General features: G+C 38.1%; 1 protein-coding gene across 9 annotated transcripts in view; it reads left to right on the top strand.

Moving 5' to 3' along the window:
- STRBP (spermatid perinuclear RNA binding protein) overlaps positions 1 to 20,342 on the top strand; it is a 122,402-nt gene that overhangs the window by 50,481 nt on the left and 51,579 nt on the right. For all 9 annotated transcript variants that reach the window (XM_053920884.1, XM_053920886.1, XM_053920861.1 and 6 more), the window contains 3 exons: positions 5,624 to 5,791; positions 10,147 to 10,367; positions 14,953 to 15,118. In XM_053920884.1, coding sequence (XP_053776859.1) covers positions 5,789 to 5,791; positions 10,147 to 10,367; positions 14,953 to 15,118 — 390 coding nt within the window. In that variant the 5' untranslated portion in view covers positions 5,624 to 5,788. The remainder of the gene's footprint in view (positions 1 to 5,623; positions 5,792 to 10,146; positions 10,368 to 14,952; positions 15,119 to 20,342) is intronic.

Here is a 20,342-nt window from a genome sequence, read left to right on the forward strand (position 1 = left end):
ACATGGTAGTAAGAATTCCAAATATAGGTGTGTTTGAGTCATAAATATCCTTAGTAAAACGAGGACTGAAACTCAGGATTTCCATTCTCATACTGTATCCCTTTTCCTGTTTTTAATTCAGAGAGCTTGCCTGCTAAGTTTTCTTTGTCTGGCTTTCACAACAGCCCAGTCTTAGTTTTCCTCCTACCTCTCAGGCTACTTCTGTGACTGTAGTTGTGCCTCTTCTGGCTTTTCCCATTCATTGGTACCTACTTCTTTGGTGATCTTGTGGATTTACATGCTTCCCATATCCTGAAAAACGTCAGATTTTATCCTAATCCTTTTTAACTATAATCCTTTTAAACTATAGGTTCATGTCTAGTTACCTACTTGGATATCTGATATCTCAAGTTCAGTATGTCCAAAGTGGAATGCCTGATTTTAATTCCCAAACCTGCTCCCCTTGTACCTCCCCTAACTCAGTGGTTCAGGCCACGAACATGGAAGTCAGTCCCATGCCTTCAGTTCACTCACGCTGCACAGCCATTCTGCTAGGGTGTCCTGTCATCTGAACCTTCAGACTATATCCAGAATCTAATCACTAAGCTTCCTAAGTGGTCTCTTTCCTTCCGTCCTTGCCCTCTCTGCTATGTATTTCAACATAGAAATCATAGTGACGTTTAAAAAAACATGAGTCAAATTTTGTTATTTCTCTGCCTAAAATTCTCTAAGGGCTCCCCATCTCACATAAAGTAAAAGCCACAGTCCTTAAAGCGATCTCCTATATTAGGAGTTGACAAACTATGACCCGTGGACCATATTTGGCCTACTGCCTGTTTTTGTGTGACCTGTAGGCTAAAATAGGTTTTTAAATGGTTAAAAAAAATTTTTAATTGATATTTTGTGACATGAATATTGTATGAAATTGACATTTCATTGCCCATAAATTTTTTAAGTATATTTTATTGATTATGCTCTTACAGTTGTCCCATTTTTTTCTTCTTTGCCCCCCTCTGCCCAGTAGCCCTATTCCTTCCAGCAGTCCTCCCCCTTAGTTCATGTCCATGGGTTGTACATATGAGTTCTTTGGCTTCTCCATTTCTTGTACTATTTTTAACACCCCCCTGTCTATTTTGTACTTCCAGTTATACTTCTTATTCCCTGTACCTTTCCCTGCATTCTCCCCTTCCCCCCTCCCCGCTGATATCCCTCCATGTGATTCTGTTCCTGTTCTAGTTATTTGCTTAGTTTGTTTTTAGATTGTGAGTTTGTTGTCATTTCATTGTTCATAGTATTGATCTTCTTAGATAAATCCCTTTAATATTTCATATAATAAGGACTTGGTAATGATGAACTCCTTTAGCTTTACCTTGTCTAGGAAGCACTTTATCTGCCCTTCCATTCTAAATGATAGCTTTGCTGGATAGAATGATCTTGGGTATAGGTCCTTGCTTTTCATCACTTTAAATACTTCTTGTCAGTCCCTTCTTGCCTGCAAAGTTTTTTTTTTTTTTTAAATCAGCTAATAGTCTTATGGGAACTCCTTTGTAGGTAACTGCCTCCTTTTCTCTTGCTGCTTCTAAGATTGTCTCTTTATGTTTAACCTGTGACATTTTAATTATGATGTGTCTTGGTGTGGCCCTCTTTGGATCCAACTTGTTTGGGACTCTCTGAGCTTCCTGGACTTATATGTCTGTTTCCTTTGCCAGATTGGGGAGGTTTTCTTTCATTATTTCTTCAAATAAGTTTTCAATTTCTTGTTCTTCCTCTTCTCCTTCTGGCATCCCTATGATTCAGATGTTGGAATGTTTAAAGTTGTCCTGGAGGTTCCTAATCCTCTCCTTGTTTTTTTGAATTCTTGTTTCTTCTTTCTGTTCCAGTTAAATGCTTATTTCTTCCTTTTGTTCGAAATCATTGATTTCAATCCCAGCTTCCTTCCTTCACTGTTGCTCCCTTGTATATTTTTCTTTATTTCACTTTGCATAGCCTTTACTTCTTCCTTTATTTTGTGGTGATACTCAGTCATTTCTCTGAGCATCCTTATCCACCAGTGTTTTGAACTCTACATCTGATGGCTTGGCTATCCCTGTGTCTCTTAGTTCTTTTTCTGAAGTTTTGATCTGTTTTTCATTTGTGCCGTATTTCTTTTTCTCTTCAATTTGGTAGCCTCCCTGTGTTTCTGGGTATTAGGCAGAGCTGCTTTGACTCTCCATGTCAGTGCACCTGTTATGTTGTAAGGGGCGGAGCCTATGGTATTGCCAGGGCAGTGCAGCCAGCTTTGCTGCTTTGTGGTGCTTGATGTGGGGGAGGGGTCAGAGAGGGAACAATGCTGCTTGCTTGGCTCTCGACCTGTTTTCACTTTCTCCACTTCCCCTAAGCAACTGATGCCCTTCTAGCTCCTGCCCTGGTGCTGATTCCCAGAGTGGGTGGGCTTCTGTATGTTCTATGACCCTGTGGGCCCTTTACACGGATTCTCCTGTGAGACTGGCGGTTTCTTCTACCACACTAACCTCCACTGGTTTTTACTTAACGCGGAGGGCACAGCTAATATTTTTCTAAGCTGTTTTTCAGCTGTTTCATTTCAGATGTATAAACAAATCATTTTATTTGATATTCTAGGGTTTTCCTTCCCCCTTCAACCATTTATTGAGTATACACTATTTGGCATGTAATTTTCGGTATTTTTATAATCTGTCTCATTTAGTTTGAAGTAGATCCTATTCACCTCATTGTGAGATGAGAAAACTCTGGCTCAAAAAAGTAGAGCAACAAAGCTGGTACGTGCAGACCTCAGATACTACAAATTCAGTCCCAGACCACTGCAGTGAAGTGAGAGTCGCAGTAAAGTAAGTCGTAATCTCTTTGCTGGTGGATTGTCTTGCCTTCAGTTTGTAAAAAAGGCAGCGATCTGTGAAGAACAATAAAGGGCAGTGCCATACAGTGAGGCATGTCTGTACTTGAATCTCGGCATGTTTGACTCCAAAGCCTGTGTGTGCTGCTACACAACCTTTGTAGCTGCATAACCATAGTTTTTGAAATAGCTAAAGCTTATTCTCTAACAAGTGTTGACTGCCTTTAGAGCAAAAATATTATCAAAAGAGATTGTCTAGGTTTGAATCTGGGTTCTACTATACAGTTTTGCTTTGTGTGTTTAATTATGTTATATAACCTCTTTATGTTCCAATTTCCTTGATGTGTTAGCAACAGTCATTGACATTGTTTTAAGGATTAAATGAGGTAATGTACAAAAAGCTCTTAGAACAGTGTCTGGTATAGAATACAAGTTCCATAAGTGTTACTTAGTAGTCATGGAAAAGATAAAGGAAACTGAGACCCAGGTAAATTAAGGGATTTTCTGAGTCATCATTTTCCAAGGTCACAATAGCTATTAAGTGGCAAAGTTGAGGTTTTTAATTTGAAGATCAGAATTTTGTCCATTTTTAAAAATAGAAACTTAAAAAAAATATGTTGGACAAAACCAAGGGGGAGGGTGGAAGTAAGGGAAGGAGGTGGTTTGTCTGGGGTTGTGGGGGAGTGGTGGGGAGAAAATGCAGACAACTGTAATTGAACAATAATAAAGTAATTTTAAAAAATATGTTGGAGTTTCTTCCTTTCTGATTACAGTCTACTGTATATAATTTAACTTTTCTTCTTAGATTGATGTAATCGGGAGAAGCATTGGGTTGTGATTTGGGTTCTGGACCAGGCCTTGTCCCTGGTTGGTTGTGTGACCTTAATATTTCTGATTGTAGTTCATTTGTAAACTGAAGGGTAGGTGGAATTGGGCCAGATGATTCTAAAGTTCCTTTTACAGCACAAACAGAATATGATTCTGAGGTACATTGCTTTTATTGTGAATTACTTACTGTACTATGCTATAACACCTTGAAGTTCCCAGAGGTGCTTCGTGCATGTGCAGGGTGGTTACGTGTGTAGGGTGTGCTAAGTGACTAAAGAGTGCTGTACTTTATTTGGCCATCCACACTTTATCTACCGTGTCAGCTCTTTTTTAGCATTCTTCCTGCTTTTTCTGCTTGTCTGCTTTCTTAGTATGTTGATGTACTGCCTTTACCTTTTTTCAGAGTGAAGCTTGTGGACTTTGTTTTCAGTTCTCGCCTGAACCCATAGTAATCTTTTTTTGGTTGCTGGATTCACAGCTAAGTATTAAATGGTCGAATCCCCTTGAATGGAGTAGGGTTGGGAGTGGAAAATGCCAGACTCTAAATTGTGTAGTATGATCTTTCTACAGAAGGTATAACTTCAGTGACAAAAGAGTCTTTGAGATGTCTCACACCACGGGGTCAAGTTTTAATTTCTTTGTTGTGTGAAAGGACCCTGTGAGTTGCAGCCCGTGCGCGTTCCAGCTTTGCCTTGGTGTGTGTGATACGTGCACATAATCAAATAAAGTTCCACTTGTTAGTTCAGTTACATAAACTCTTTGTTTTAGTCAAGCTTCAGTAGCTTGTTTCTGGTGGATTTTGTAAACCAGAGTCAGGGAGCTGGTTACAGGATATGAAGAGTTTTGCATGTAGGTCACAGCTGAGTATCATTTGATTATAATCATGGGTCTGTTTTTTCATTTGCAGTATTTGGGAGAGTTAAATGTCACACCTATAACTTTCCTGGTTCCCAAAATAAAAAAAGGATGTTTTTTCTTTAAGGGAGTAACTGGGAAGTATTAGGAAACTATTACAAACAGACAACAGCAACAAAAAAAAGAATATGAGGAATTCTTTATTTAAAGGAAGTTTAGTTTAAAGAAAAGACACTGAAATGAAGAGAAAGCTGTTCTTTGTGAGTTTGTGTTCCGTGGTGTGTAAGTTACTTCTGATAGCCATATAGTTAAAGCATGTGTCCTATTTTGGCCGCCACCTTTTTACAAAATAATATATAAGGATTTCATCAGTGCTCAGAAAGAAGAGTTTATGTTTATCTGGAATGAAATCTCATAAAGGTGGATGACAGGGGTGATGAGACCCCTGAGCAGAAGTACACAGGGGGACCCTGGCCAGAGTCACCCATGGGTAAGGAAGTCAGGGCCTAGTGGCTATTCAGGAGTTTGACACAACAGCAAATAATCGGTTGAGGGAGAAGTAGGATCTCTCAGGAGTTAGGGGAACAGAGCCAAACAAGCATTCTGAACTTTAGGCCTAAAAATGATCAAAGAGAAAACATTGTGCCAACATGTGTTGTCTGGTGGTGATATCAAATTGAAAAGCCTCATGGTACAGTCAATGGTGGTGGTATATTTTCAGGAGTCTTATCTACTTTTTGGATAGGTCTGATTAATGCCAGTTTCCAATAGAAAAATCTCAAGATTAATCACAAAATGGTTGCTAACAATAGAAGTATTACTTTTTCAGGTGGGGATACTGTGTTTGTAAACTATTTATCTCATTGAGAGCCAGTCAGCCAGCTGCTAGCAGCTACCAGGAAGGGTTCACTTTCTGGCCGTATCACTTAGGCTCTTTCTTGGGCCCAGGTCTTCCAAGAATGTGTTAGCTTTTTGTTTGAAATGGGTTAGTTTTTGGTTGTAAAGATTGTTTCTTTTTAGTTGATAACATGTTTATAGGCTCCAAACTCAGATATGAAACTAATTGTAAAGGAGCGGTCTTGAAAAGTTGTTTCTCTTTTTCTTTTGCAGGTGTAAGCCAGAGAGCAGTCTTCAGACGTCTTTGCTGCATTGACTCTGAGCGGTCAGGGGACTCAGGCTTATGAGGAGGTACTGTCACACAAAACAGTGTCTAGCGAAGACGACAAGAAAGAGGGGAAAGGATCGGAAAAAGAAGCTAAAATACTATAGAAAACCATGGTAGGTTATTGTTTATGTTTCTTAATTAAGTTACAAAAGGTTCTAAAAGTTTAAAATTAGAAGTGTTAACAGTGAAGCCAAGTGAGTGACAAGGGTGTTAACTTTTGGCTCTAGCGCCTCAGATAAAAAAGGCACTCTGCTGTTGAGGTAAAGTAGACGAGTTCAGATTTATTATGAGCCCTTTAAACCACAAGATGGAGCCCCATGAGCCTACAGGCCATCCATTATTAACTACAAATGAGGGATTGCTCATAAATACTATTTTCTAATAAAACTGGCATTAACTGACTGATAAAATGGCTAATGTGACCTTGAATTTGAAATTGTGTTATTTTCTTTGGCTTTCTACCTGAAGTTCCGTTTTTCCCACCATGGAAATCAAAAATTTTGAACCAGTCCTTTAATTAGTGATATGAATGGTGTAGGAATTTATAAAATGTGTATTTAACTCTTAAAGCCACCTTTTCCCACATGCTTTTATTTTTATTTTTTGTTTTTTATTTTAATGTATTTTAATAGCAAACCTACAGGAACAGCATGGAAGACAGACATTGAAAATGTACTTGCCTGTAGGACTATTCAGTTAGAAAAGTATAGTGAATGGATAGAATCTACTGTATGATAAAAAATGCTACAAACACCATTTAGTTGCCATCAATAAGAAATTTACTTGTTTTAAAAAAATCCAAATGCTGGCATTGTCCATAAAAATTTAACAGGTTTATTTATATTGTTATAAAGTTGAACTGCTGAAACTTATTAAGTGAAAAAACATTTTGACTTGCATTAATGCTCTACATCCCTGCATTTATATTTAAAAAACTCACACACAAATGAAAATGGAAACACTGCCAATACTTGATTTCTGTCCCCTATTTTCCACTTGTAATCATATACCTAGTACCTTTTGACCCCATGGGGGAAAAATAATGTACAGAACTACCAATAACAAGAAGAGAGATTTTTTTTTAAAGAATGAAATGTTTCCCATCATAGTGGATTCTCAAGCATGTTCTCCGTGTATGCAGTGTGCTAGCTGGATGTCTTTTGGCACATTTGTTACACGTTTGGCATGGATAGCACAAAGGCTGTTTTCTTCAAAAAGGCCGACCAGGTAGGCTTCACTTGCCTTCTGAAAAGCACCAATAGCTGCACTCTGGAAGTGCAGATCTGCTTTGAAGTCCTGAGCAATCTCTTGGACCAGATGCTGGAAGGGAAGTTTGTGAATCAGAAGTTCAGTGGGCTTCTGATAATGTCTAATTTCAGGAAGTGCCACAGTACCAGGCCTGTAACAATGCGGTTTCTTCACCCCTCCAGTAGAGGGCGCACTCTTGCGAGCAACTTTGGTAGCCTGTTGCTTCCTCTCTTCGTTACCAACAGTCAGTTTGCAGGCAGCCTGCTTTGTAGGAGCCATGCTGTAGAGACCTCTCTTCTTGTCCCCCTTTCAACCTTCAGCTGCAGCTTGGAGAGCTGGAGGAGGCACTGGCGTTAGAGAGCCATGGAAGCTGCTAGCACTCCCACATGCTTGTAAAGTAATAGGGTCATGTGTTAAGTGTATTGGGGGAAATCTTGCTTTTTGTGGAAGGTTCATACTTTTGAATTTGAGATAGTAGATGAGGTCATAACTTCTGGTGCTTAGTTTTTTCATTGGTAAGATGTGCTGAATTTTTTCCCCTAGTATTTTGTTTCCGGAGGATGTTGTATGAATTTTTTCTCTTAGTATAAGTGAAAAAAAAGGCTTAAAAAAGATAAGTGGGAGAAAAAGCAAACAAAATATTAATCAGCAATATGTGTAAATATGTTGTTTAGTAAGTCTGATGGTGTTTCTTTAAGTGTTATTTGCTTTTTCAAAAAAAACGCTTTAGGGCTTATACTTAGTTGAATTGCTCTTTGGAGAAGAAATTCCAATATTTTTACTTCTGGATGGTGGGGGAAAATGTTAACTTGGGATTTTCTCTGTCACTGGTTTTATGGTGAGATGTTAAAAAAATGGCACTGACTTGTGTTTCCTCCCATGTGAATCATTCAACACTTCACCTCATTTATCTATTATATTCTTCATATTCTTACAGTTTAAAGAAATGCTGTATATGTATTATTGGTCATAGTTGATGGAAGTTTCTTTTCTAGTTTATTTATTTTAAATTTAACTTGGATTTTCTGGTGTAGAAATTTTGTTTTTATGTAATTTAATTGGTTGGTAGATTTTCTCAGTTTCTCCTATTGTTAGATCTCAAATTTGAATAAGAACTTCCTGTTTCTGCATAGTTCTCACAATTTAATGTTTTATTACTTAAAAAAAAATCTATTTGGAGCATAGTTGGGTAAATGAGATCGCCCTCCAGTTCCTGTTATACTGTTTATTTACTTCTTCCTTTCACCATTGTTTCATGATTCTTGCCCTATCACATTCAGTTGACTCTTGGACTTAACATTGGCAGCCTGTGTTATTTGTGAGAAAGACACCAAGGGTTTGTGTTACATAGCAATCTGTAGTTTTACTATGGTGAGGTCAGTGTGCAGGACTGAGTAATTTAACTAAGTAGCTTAGTAACTCATCATAAAACTAAATGACAGAGGAAGTCTCAAGTCAATATTTTTTCCCCTATCGTCCAGAACTAAAATATATTAGTAAAATTTCTTCTCTTAAGAGCAGGTCAACTAAGTTATAATCCCTAGAACAACCTAGCAGCTCTTAATTCATTATCTGGCTCTTTTGTTTTCTTGTTACTTATTTTGGGATACATGAATAAATCTCATGAAGTAATTAAAAAGTTTGTTTCTCTGTGGCAAAAGACTCCAGTTGGAAAGCTAGGTGTGGACTTTGAGTAATAAAGAAATGTAGACAGAGATAATTTTTACCTAGAGAAGAGAAAGATTTTTTGGTTGCTTTTAGTCCTTTTTTATATAATAATTCAGGGTTTCAAAGGATTACTTACCTTTTAAGTTGTAGTTTGCTTCATTTTATAGGGAACAGTTATACTGTGGTATTAATTTACAAGTGTTCAAATTACTATGATTTTTAAAATTTCTTTTTCTTTTTTTAATTTATTTTTTAGACTATTTTTTATTATATTTTTCCATTACCATTTAGTTCCCTTGTATGATTTTTAAAATTTTTATATTCAAACAAAAAATACTGATAAAATTGTGAATATTTTGTTTTGTGGTAAAGACTTTAAAACAAATATTTACCATTTGCTAGTGTATATAATTTCATATAAAGACACTGTAGCTACCCTTTAAATAAAATACTTTGGCTTTATGAAAACTCAGCAATCCTTGTTCATTTTGCTTTGTACGGTGCAAATGTCTTCATGGTAATTGTAAATTTGGAAATATTCAAAGTTTTGTGATGTATGACTCATGAGGGTGAAGGATCTATTCTATTATATTTTCATGAAATTCATTCTATTTCTAGGCTTTAGTCTGCATCACTGATTTCTGGGCCAGCATGTCACTTTAATTATTGCTTTTTAAATTTTTGATATTTTGTTTTAGCATAATGGCACCACCCATCCATCTTTGTAGAGTATTTCTTATTGATTGTTTCCCCTCAAATGAGCTTTAAAATTGTTTTTGAGTATTAAGTAAACCTATCCTGAGGGTATTTTGATTGAGAATGTAATACATTCGTAAATTAGTTTGGGAAGTTGATTCTTTTGCATTACATTTGGAATTTACTTTTGTATTATTATTTATTAATTATTGTATTATTTTCCATATGAAAAACTGTAAACCTACTTTTGCTCCACCCTGTATGTATTTTCTTCGTTTTGGAATTTGAAATGTACCCTACTAATCTTTTTTAAAAATTAAAGCCTTGCACCAAAGTTTTAAATGCTGAATGGTAAACAGTATTCTAATGTGTCTCTAGTTTTTCTTGTGTTTACATGTAACGTATTTTGTGTTTTTACTGTATTATGAAATCCGGATTTTTCAAGGTGCACAATCTCCAGCAGTTTGGAAAGGAGAGACTGGGTATCGTGCGTCACCATCCTGCGTTTCCAGATTCTCTCAAAGCGCAGAAGTATCTGTTTCTTGCACACGATACGTGATATGGGTGACCTTTTTTGAAGTGGTATTCAAAACACAGAGGTTCAGATGAAAGGGAGCATCTACGTAATACCAAGTGTGACCTGGGTGAACCTTACCAAAAAGGAATGAAAAAGTCTCTAATTTTCTGTTGTTTTCTACTGAATTTTCTACTGAATGGGGTTTTACTTCTTATTCCTGAGCAATGTTTTACTATTTCAGCATTAACTGTTTACAGTGGTTTGACAATTAATGCTATGACTTGACCTCAGGTGACTTTTTTTTAATTGAAGTAATCGTTTTCTTTCTCCTTCCGACAGAGATCTATTAGATCTTTTGCCAATGATGATCGCCATGTGATGGTGAAGCATTCAACGATCTACCCATCTCCTGAGGAACTTGAAGCTGTTCAGAATATGGTGTCTACTGTTGAATGTGCTCTTAAACATGTCTCAGATTGGCTGGATGAAACAAATAAAGGAACAAAAACAGAGGGTGAGACAGAAGTGAAGAAGGATGAGGCCATAGACACCTATTCCAAGTGAGTGTGGCCTGACCTTTGTGGCGCTTTACTGTAGTGCCCAGGAAAGCCCAGGGCCCCTCCCCCTGGGTTACATTTGGTACATGGTGTTCTTTGGGTTTTCTCATTTATATGATTGTAAACAAGGAGGTGACTGTGGAAGTTTTCTGAGTTTGAAGTTTGAAAGGAACAATGATGAGAGAAGAAAAAGGAGAACTTGTGCAGGATGCTCCCTGAGAGTGCGCCAAGCCCTGTAAGGTCTTCTCTTTTTGGAGGTTGTGATATGTCATGTTTCTCATGTTTTGGTTCACCCTCCTAAATTCGGGCACAGGTCGTAGTGTTTTGGTTTCCGGAGAAATCATAAAAATGTCATTTTTGCCAGCTTTTTCAAAATCCTGGTGTAGAAGAAAGAGTACAGGAAAATTGATTCCCAGGACCCAGCAGTGTCTTCAAGATAATAAATGCTCCTTGGATATTTGTAGATGCAAGAAGGCCCGCTGGGAGCAGACCGTCAGCAGTTAGAGCATTCTCAGCGCTGTGGTAACAGTAAGAGGGAAGGGAGAAGAAGCTGATGAAACTGGAGTCCGTCATGAAATTTCTCATGCTGTGCTGGGCTTTGAGTTACCATTGGGAACAGTGTCATTCTGCTTGGAATAAGTGTATGATTGACTGTGAGAGACGAAGCTCATATTTACTGTATTAATAGAATTAAAAACAGTATTTTGGCTAATATTTATAATTTGAGACTAGAGGTTATAGAATTTTTTCCCAGCTTTTAATTATAAATCAATGTGTAAGTAGTCGATAATAATAGGAAAGTATTGACAAATTGATTTCTTCACAGAAAGATAGTGTAACCTTTTCATTTTCAGATGAAAGATAATCTGTATCAACTTTTAGTTGAAGAACATAATTCCTTGACTTTGTTAATGGTTTACAGGTAATATATACATTGTATCTAGTTGTGGTCTTGTCAGCCTCGAGGTTCTTGGCAGTAATTCAGTTTTTCTCACGTATTATGGCTTTAAAAAACACACTGTCAAATTTTGGGGTTCATGTTACTTGGTAATATTATCTAATAATCTAGTTCTGCATATCCCAGTCCCTGTGTAAATTAAATCTTCATACACTCCATATTTACATTGTACTTTGGAATGTGTGCCTTTTAAAACTTCTTTTTAAATTGTAAAATATGTAATACAAGGGTTACCATTTTTAAGAGGTTTCCTTTTTTAGTGGAATCCATGCCTTTTTAATACATCTTCTGTTTGTTCTCATGGCTGAGTAGACCTTTGGAAAGTGCTCCAATAGACTTTTGCCTGACTGGATCAGGTCACTGCGTTTTAAAGGTTTTTTAAAGATAATGTGCTCCACATGTTCATTTGGGTTTTTAAATATAGTTTTTTGTGTGCATGCTCTTGACTGTCTGTAGTCTTTCCATTTTGTGGAATAGTCACAGGTTGAGAGCACTCGTCTGTGAGTCTTCCCACCTGGTAGAACTCGAGTTGTGCATAGTGATTGTGTCCTTATTTTGTGTAAGCTAGAGGCTGGCACATCTTCCAAGAACAAAGCCGTGTTCGATAATAGATGTACTGTGCTCCTGTTACATGCTGAGTACTTACAAGACGGGTGAGGGCTAGCTGATAGTTATTAAGAACCTTCTATTGTCAGGCAGCTTTTATTTTACCTTTTTACAATCTGACTCAAAAGTTGAGTTGCACAAGGTTCCACTGTTTCTATTATGAGGAATACTAGGATTCTCAATTTTATTTTTTTAAAGATTTTATTTATTTTTAGAGAGAGGGGAAGGGAGGAAGAAAAACAGGTAGAGAAACATCAATGTGTGGTTGCCTCTCATGCGCCCCCCACTGGGGACCTGGCCCACAACCCAGGCATATGCCCTGACTGGGAATTGAACCAGCGAGCCTTTGCTTCGAAGTCCGGTGCTCAATCCACTGTGCCACACCAGCCAGGGCTCTCTTCTTAATTTTATTTCCTATGTTTGGGTTGCTTGCTTTACAATAACTTCTCTATTCAAATTCATTATTCAACTTCAGGACTGAATTAGGACCTAGTTTTTCTGCTTAGTCATGCTGTCTTCTACATGAGAAGGTCAAGTATATCATAATTATGATATAGGATTTAATAAGTGATCTAATAATGGCTAGTTAATAATAGCTACCATTTATTGAGGGCCAATTATCTTTCTACATTACTGTATAACAAATCTACTAATCTCTGTTATTATTACCCCCTCCTCTGCCCCTGTTTTACTTATGAAATTTCCGCTGCTTCAGATACGCTTACAAAAAAAGTGACTTGGAATCATTAACAAACTTTAACTTGCTTAAGGTCACTGAATGAATGTGTCTGGTACAGCCAGGATTCATATTTATCTGGAGTCTGTCGATTCCAGATGCAGTTTTCTTAGCATCTTTGTTTCAATTTCCTGTGACTAAAATGTAAAAGTACACAGCGGGGAGAGATTATATGCTGGTTTTGGAGATCAGAAAAAACTTTATTAAGGAGGTAGCATTTACAGTTGATTTAGAGGATGGGTAGGGCTTTGGTACAGATAGTGAAAGTGGAAGAAAAAAATGTCAGCAAAGATGTAGGCGTGAGAAAGTATAGGGACTGATGAAGGATTAACAGCTACTATTTATTGAGCTATTAATATATGCCAGGCTTATTACTTACATTAAATTAAATGATCTTCTCAGTACTAGTCTGAGTGTAAAGTATTATCTCTTTTTTACAAATGGGAAAGCAGGCTCAAATAGCCAAGAAATTTGTGGTTTGTTCAGTGTTACACAGGAAATAGCAGAGACAGGGTTCAAACCAGGGGTCATACTGTCTTTTAAATTGCCTCTCAATATGCCAAGTGTCTAAGTGTTCATTGGGACACCAAGAAAGTAATAAGGAAAGTGCCATCTGTGCAGTGCTTCTGGAAGATTACTCTGGTTGCAGGATACTGTGTGCAGTAGACTGGAGATGGCAGAGGTCAGTAAGGCCAATGAGAAGACTTTGCTGAGGTACTATATAATAGCCTGAAAAGAAACTAGTTTGAAAGCAGTGGTTCAAAGGTGATTGTGGAGGGGGAATTTATAAACTATTATTAGATTTTTGAGTATGAGAATATGAGAGGACAGGAGTACATAAGAAAAAAAATAAATGAGACTGTTCTTAATATTAAGTAACTCCCTATGTTTGGGTCACTTGCTTTAAAATGCTTCTTATTTTTTTGCATACTTTTACCATTTTTAAACTTTTTTATTAATTTACTATTTATTGAATCTTTAAGGTGTACCAGGCACTGAGCCAGTGACTGGATTATTTATAATTGACCATCTTGTTTCCATTACTACAATTTGTTTTCTCTCCTTCCTCGAGTTCATTATTCACTCTGCTGACTTTTGCCCAACTCTGCTGACTCTTTGCCTCCAGCTGGAATGACCTTTTTTCTGTCTAACCAAATCAAGACTAGGCTGAAGTCAGGTTGCTTCCTTTGACCTTTCTAATGCAGACTTCTCCCTCCTTATACTTGGGATGCAACCATAATAATATAAAGAACCTGAGTGTGGTGGTTAGACCAACTTGAATGTGAATCCAGGCTTTGCCATTTTGCTCTCTCTGTGTGAACCTGAACAATTAATTAGCTTTTCTGAGATTCACATTTCTTGTCTTGCAGGTGAAGGCTTGTTTGAGTTTAAGTTTAAATGAGAATTGTGGCATGCACTTTGTTCTCAGATGTTGCTTTCTTCTTCCCCTTTTTAGCAGGTTACTGCTTTTGTGCCTAACCTTAGTGTAAGCCTTGGAAGCAGGAGTGATGGGATCTCCATTAGCATGGTTTCCATACTCAGACATTTGCTTACTTGATGAATGACTGCTCAGCTTAGTTAGGGTTTCACTGTGATTATGGAAAGTGAGTCAACAGAAACTTAAAATCAAGGATACATGCCACCATTGTTCTTTGCACCACTCATGAATTGATGTTCTTTGAGTGTTTTTTCTTTTAGCTACTGCTGGGTCCAAAATGCATTCCTGGCAGATTATCTTTGGTCTGTTCTTTCCTCAGCCCTTTGCTTTTTATCACATCATTCTGTTTTCCCCATAAATCTTTGTGGATTCAACTAGAAGGGATGAGCTAAGTAAAGCTCATCTAGCCGACAGCCACTTGGTGGGTACCGAACCAGCAGAATCACTAGGAGTAGAGTCCAGGGCGTTTGGATTTTCAGTCTGATGCTTTCTTAGTCTACCATGGTGTTCATGTTTCTCATAGATCCTTTAGTTACCAATAAAAAGATAATAGGGTTTTTTTTTAATTTGAAAAAGTGTTTAAGGAGATGCAGTATTTTTGGACTTTCCTCAATAATGTAGATGTAATGAAAAAATTTTAAATTTGTAGTCTGCAGTATGCTCCCTGTTGATTCCTTGGAGATGATATTTTATGAGCTTTAAATCAGAGACTTAATTTTATGGAATTTTGTGTATCTGGATTTGTATACCCCCTTACCAATTCATATGGATATCCACGAAGCCAAGTTCCAATTAAGTTTCAGTCTAGGAAATGGGTTGTGAAAGTAATCATTCAGACTTCTATTTTTAGGGATCAAGGTGGTCGGACATTGTGTGGTGTAATGAGGATTGGCCTGGTTGCAAAGGGCCTGCTGATTAAAGATGATATGGACTTGGAGCTGGTTTTAATGTGCAAAGACAAACCCACAGAGACCCTGTTAAATACAGTCAAAGATAATCTTCCTATTCAGATTCAGGTGAGTACAGTTTAATTACACCTCTAGGAGAATTTGTAAAAAGGTGAAAATAGGTAGTGATTTTGAATTCAGTAACAAGAAATTGGTTAGTAAAGAGTGCAGACAAAAGGAGTACTGCTGCTCTGGGCCAGTGACTCATCCATCTCATTTAAAGCAACTTTCTGGTGATAAATACTCTGGATATCTTCATCAAAATTAAGATGGCTGGTAAGGTACGGTCTTATATTTTGCAGGTGTATCTTGCTGAGAGCCTTGTTGTTTTCTGGATCAGGTCTCTCAGCGTTGTGAAACTCTTGGAAGGGTTGGAATAATGCAGAAAAGAATTAAAAGATCAAAAAGAGCCTACTGGGACTTTTAAGAGAAATGATGTATAAGGAAACCAATTTTACCACAGGCAAGAAAAAGAAGCCTAAACAACTGGAGACCTGCATAGATGATAACTTTTAATATTTTTTCAGATTTTATTTATTTACTTTTAGAGAGAGGGGAAGGGAGGGAGAAAGAGGGAGAGAAACTTTGATTGGTTGCCTCCTGCATGCCCACAACCAGGGACCTACCCCACAACTCAGGCATGTGTCCTGGTCAGGAATCAAACCAGCAACCTTTCAGTTTGCAGGATGACACCCAATCCACTGAGTCACACCAGTCGGAGAGAAAACTTTCAATATTGAAGACTCAGTTGATTTAACTGTCATCCATTCATCCGTTAATAGAAAATCACTGTTAATTCCTTGTTTCCAAACTTTTTTCACATGGTGTGATACATTTAGAAAATTTTTACGTTAGCAAGGTTCCTGAAGGATGCAGCTGAAGGCTGAAAGCTCCTCAGGGCTGGAGGCAACACTAGGACTGGCTTGGCCAGCCTGCTCTGCCAGCCTGCTCTGAGGACCAGTTGCATCACTCATTGGGAAGCCATGATCATCTTTCAGTTTCTAATGTGTTATCTGTGATATCATTAGATTGTAGCTTTTTGATGATGATTTTATATCAGTTAGTCCTTATGTCCACGTGAAGTAAATAGATATCAGTCCACTGGGTCCAAACTTTAAGTTGTTGAATCTTCTCTTTTCTTTGTTGGTTTTTTAATTTGTATTTTACTGAAAAGGTTCTTTTTTTTTTTTCAAGTAATAGAAATTTTAAAGTTGTTTTTATTAGCTTTGTTAGTGGATCGTTTTCTTTCATTTTTACCGAGTGCTAGAACCATCTTTTCTGTTTTTTTAATCTAGCATTTAAAAAAAAAAAATCCTCACTTGAGGATATTTTTATTGATTTACAGAGACAGGATGGAAGGGGGAGGGGGGAGAGAGAGAGAGAGAGGAAGAAAGAAACATCGAGATGAGAGAGATATGTTGATTGGTTGCCTCCTGTGTGCTCCCTGATGAGGGATTGAACCTGTGACCTAGGTATGTGCCCTGACTAGGGATCGAACTGCAAGCTTTTGGTGTACGGGACGATGTTTCAATGAACTGAACCACCTGGCCAATTGTGTTACTTGTTGACACATTCCCCTATATTAATTTTTGGAGCTACTATTTTATTTTTTATCATTCTGCCTTAGATCTTAAGATACAGTTTTTAAAAGATTTTGTTAATGTATTTATTTTTAGAGAAAGGGGAAGGGAGGGAGAAAAGAGAGGCAGAGAAACATGATATGTGAGTGAAACATCAGTCAGTTGCCTCTTGCCAACCCCCAGCTGGAGACCTTGCCGGCAACCCAGGCATGTGCCCTGACTGGGAATCGAACCGGTGTCCTTTTGGTTTGCAGGCTGGCACTCAAAATCTGCTGAGCCACGCCAGCCAAGATACAGTTTTTTAATTGACTGACAAACATTTGGCTTTTCCATTTTTGATTATGATGAAGAAATGTTTCTGGTCTTTCTTAAGGTTAAATTTCTTTTTTATTATTTATTTATTTGTTTACTTATTCTTAATCCTCACCCAAGGACCTGTTTTATTGATTTGAGAGAGAGAGGAAGGGGGTGGGGAGAGAGAGAAGGAGAAAAAGAGATACATCAATGTGAGAGAGAAGCATTGATTGGTTGCCTACAGTACATGCCCTGACCAGGGACTGAACCTGGAACCTAGATCTGTGCTCTGATCAGGAATCAAACCTCACATCTTTTTGGTGTATGGGATGATGCTTCAACTAACTGAGCCACTCAGCTAGGGCAAGGGTTAAATTTATTTCTTCAAAAAAATTTTAAAAGCCCTTTGTGATCATTTAGAAGAGGGAAAGTGGTAAGCAACATGGAATATAATAAAGTTTTAAGAAACAGAAATCTCAGTAATGGGTTCTGGCTAACTATACTTTTTGTTATTAGGATATTAATAAAATTCATCTTGTTTCCATTTTTTAAATACTTAAAAATTTAATCTGTATTTCTGCTTTTGGTATAGTGAACATTGTTACTCTTAAATCTATAATAAAGTAGTAATCAAACGGTTGGATATTAGCAGATTTTTCAACCATCTTACCCCCCTTTCTGTTCCCTTTAGTGAGTCTTATTTCTTTTTTTCCTTTTTTTAAAATATATTTTATTGATTATGGTATTACAGCTGTCCAAGTTGTTCCCCATTTGCCTCCCTCTCTACCCAGTACCCCCATGCCCTCCTGAAGTCCCCACCACCCTTAATTCATGTCCATGGTTCATGCATGTAAGTTCTTTGGCTACTCCATGTCCTATACTGTTCTCAACACCCCCCTGTCTATTTTGTACCCACCAATTATACTTCTTAATACCTGCACCTTTTCCCCTATTCTCCCCCTGCCCCCTCGCAGCTAATAGCCCTTCAAATTATCTCCATTATCTATGATTCTGTTCCTCTTCTGCTTGTTTGCTTATTTTGTTTTTTTTAGATTCAGTTGTTGATAGTTGTGAATTTCTTGCCATTTTAATGTTCATAATATTAATCTTTTTCTGGTATAATTCCCTTTAGCATTTCATACAATAATGGCTTGGTGTTGATGCACTCCTTTAGTTTTACCTTGTCTGGGAAGCACTTTACCTGCCCTTCAATTCTAAGTGATACCTTTGCTGGATAGAGTAAGTTGGGTTGTAGGCCCTTGCTTTTCAACACTGAATATTTCTTGCCAGTGCCTTCTTGCCTGCACAGTTTCTTTTGAGAAATCAACTGGTGGTCTTATGGGAACTCGTTTGTAGGTAACTGTCTCCTTTTATCTTGCTGCTTTCAAGATTGTCTTTATCTTTAACTTTTGGCATTTTAATTATGATAGGTCTTGGTGTGGTCCTTTTTGTGTTCATCTTGTTTGGGACTCTCTGTGCTTCCTGGACTTGTATATCTATGTCCTTCATCAAATTAGGGAAGTTTTCTTTCATTATTTATTCAAATAAGTTTTCAATTTCTTGCTCTTCTCTTCTCTTTCTGGCACCCCTACTATTCAGATGTTGGTACGTTTGAAGATATCTCAGAGGCTCCTTAGCCCGTCCTCGTTTTTTTTGAATTCTTTTTTCTTCTTGTTTTTCTGTGTGCAGTGGTTTTTTGCTTTCTTAGGTTCCAAGTCATTGATTTGATTATCAGCTTCATCCCCTCTACTGGTGGTTCCCTGTAGATTTTTCTTTATTTCACTTACTGTAAGCCTTCACTTTTGCCTGGGCCTCATTTATGCTGTGGAAGTACCCAATGAGTTCCTTGAGCATCCTGATAACCAGTTTAGAACTTTGCATCTGATAGGTTGCTTATCTCCATTTCGTCTAGTTCTTTTTCTGGAGTTTTGTTCTGTTCTTTCATTTGGGCTTATTTCTTTGTCTCCTTAATTTGGCAGCCTTCCTGTGTTTGTTTTTGTATATTAGGTAGAGCTGCTTTGACATACTGTCTTAGTAGTGTGGCCTATTGTAGAAAAGCACACCTGTAAGTTCAGAGCCTTAGGTAATCACCAGGGCATCCCATGTCACCATTCTCTGGCTCTGTGTGGGGGAGGGCTCGGAGAAGGGACATTGTGGCTGCCTGGCCTCTAGAATTTTGCCTGGGAGGAAGCTGTCTCCTGGACTTGCCTTGTTGGCAGTCACTTCAATTTCTCCCTGTATTCCACTTGTGCCCTTCCAACTGTTGGGCTGGTCCTAAATCCTAGACGGGGGTGAGTCTGTGTAAGTCCTAAGTCTGTTGTGGGCCCTTTAAGAGTCATCTCTTCCCCCACCCCAATTCCCACTGGTTTTTACAACCAGAAGTTATGGGTACTGGAACCCTGAGCTTGGCAGTCTGGTCTGGGGCTGGGCTTCCTCATTCCCAAGGTATCCCTCCCAATTTTTATCCACCACAGGTAGGTGTGGAATCACCCACACCACGTCTATGCGTGTCTCCACACCTCTCTGTACCACTGCTTATCACTATGCCTCTTTGAGTATCTCTGCATCTCACCCCTCCTACCTGTCTAGGTGAGCATGGCTTCTTTAAATCCTTGGTGGTTGGACTTTTACAGAGCTCGATTTTCTGCCAATTCTGGATTATATTTGTTTTGCAGTATAGTGTAATGTTTTTTAAAGATTTTATTTATTTACTTTTAGAGAGGGGTGAAAGGAGGAACAATGAGAGGGAGAGAAACATTATTATGTGAGAGGTACATTGATCTGTTAACTCTCACATGCCCCCAACTAGGGACCTGGCCCAAAACGCAGGCCTGTGCCCTGACAGGGAATCGAACCAGTGACCTTTCCGTTTGCAGGCCGGTGCTCAGTCCACTGAGCCACACCAGCCAGGGTTGTTGTAATTTTTGTTGTAGTTGTGCGAGGAGGTGAGGTATGTTTACCTATGTCTCCATCTTGACCAGAAGTTCAAAAAGTGAGTCTTCTTTCTTAAGAGACTGGTCATATTCCTCATGTGTCAGAGTGAAAAGGGGGTGACAACCAGTGCTGTAATAAATCAGAATTCTTATTCGAGAAGCCGTCACATTTCTCCAATATTGAAGCTATAGGAGATCGGGCCAAGCTTCAGTCCTCCTAAACAGAGCTTTCTCTGTAGAGACCACAACTGTAAGAACTCTGCATTTTTCCCCCCTTCCTGAGTGAGGGTCTTTATTTCTGGGCACCACAGTTTCGAAATGCTCTTGTTGAGCTAGCAAGTATTCAAGGGAGGGATGTAGGAGAGAGTGCTGGCTGTGTGAACCAGTTCAAATTTGAAGACACTGGGCCTTTTTAAGCAAGAGAAGACTAAACAAGACACAGATAACTTTAGGTCTTTGAAGAGCTTCTTGGAGAAAGTAAAAGAG

The sequence above is a fragment of the Desmodus rotundus genome, chromosome 1, assembly GCF_022682495.2.
Source record: "Desmodus rotundus isolate HL8 chromosome 1, HLdesRot8A.1, whole genome shotgun sequence".
Taxonomy (NCBI): Eukaryota; Metazoa; Chordata; class Mammalia; order Chiroptera; family Phyllostomidae; genus Desmodus; species Desmodus rotundus.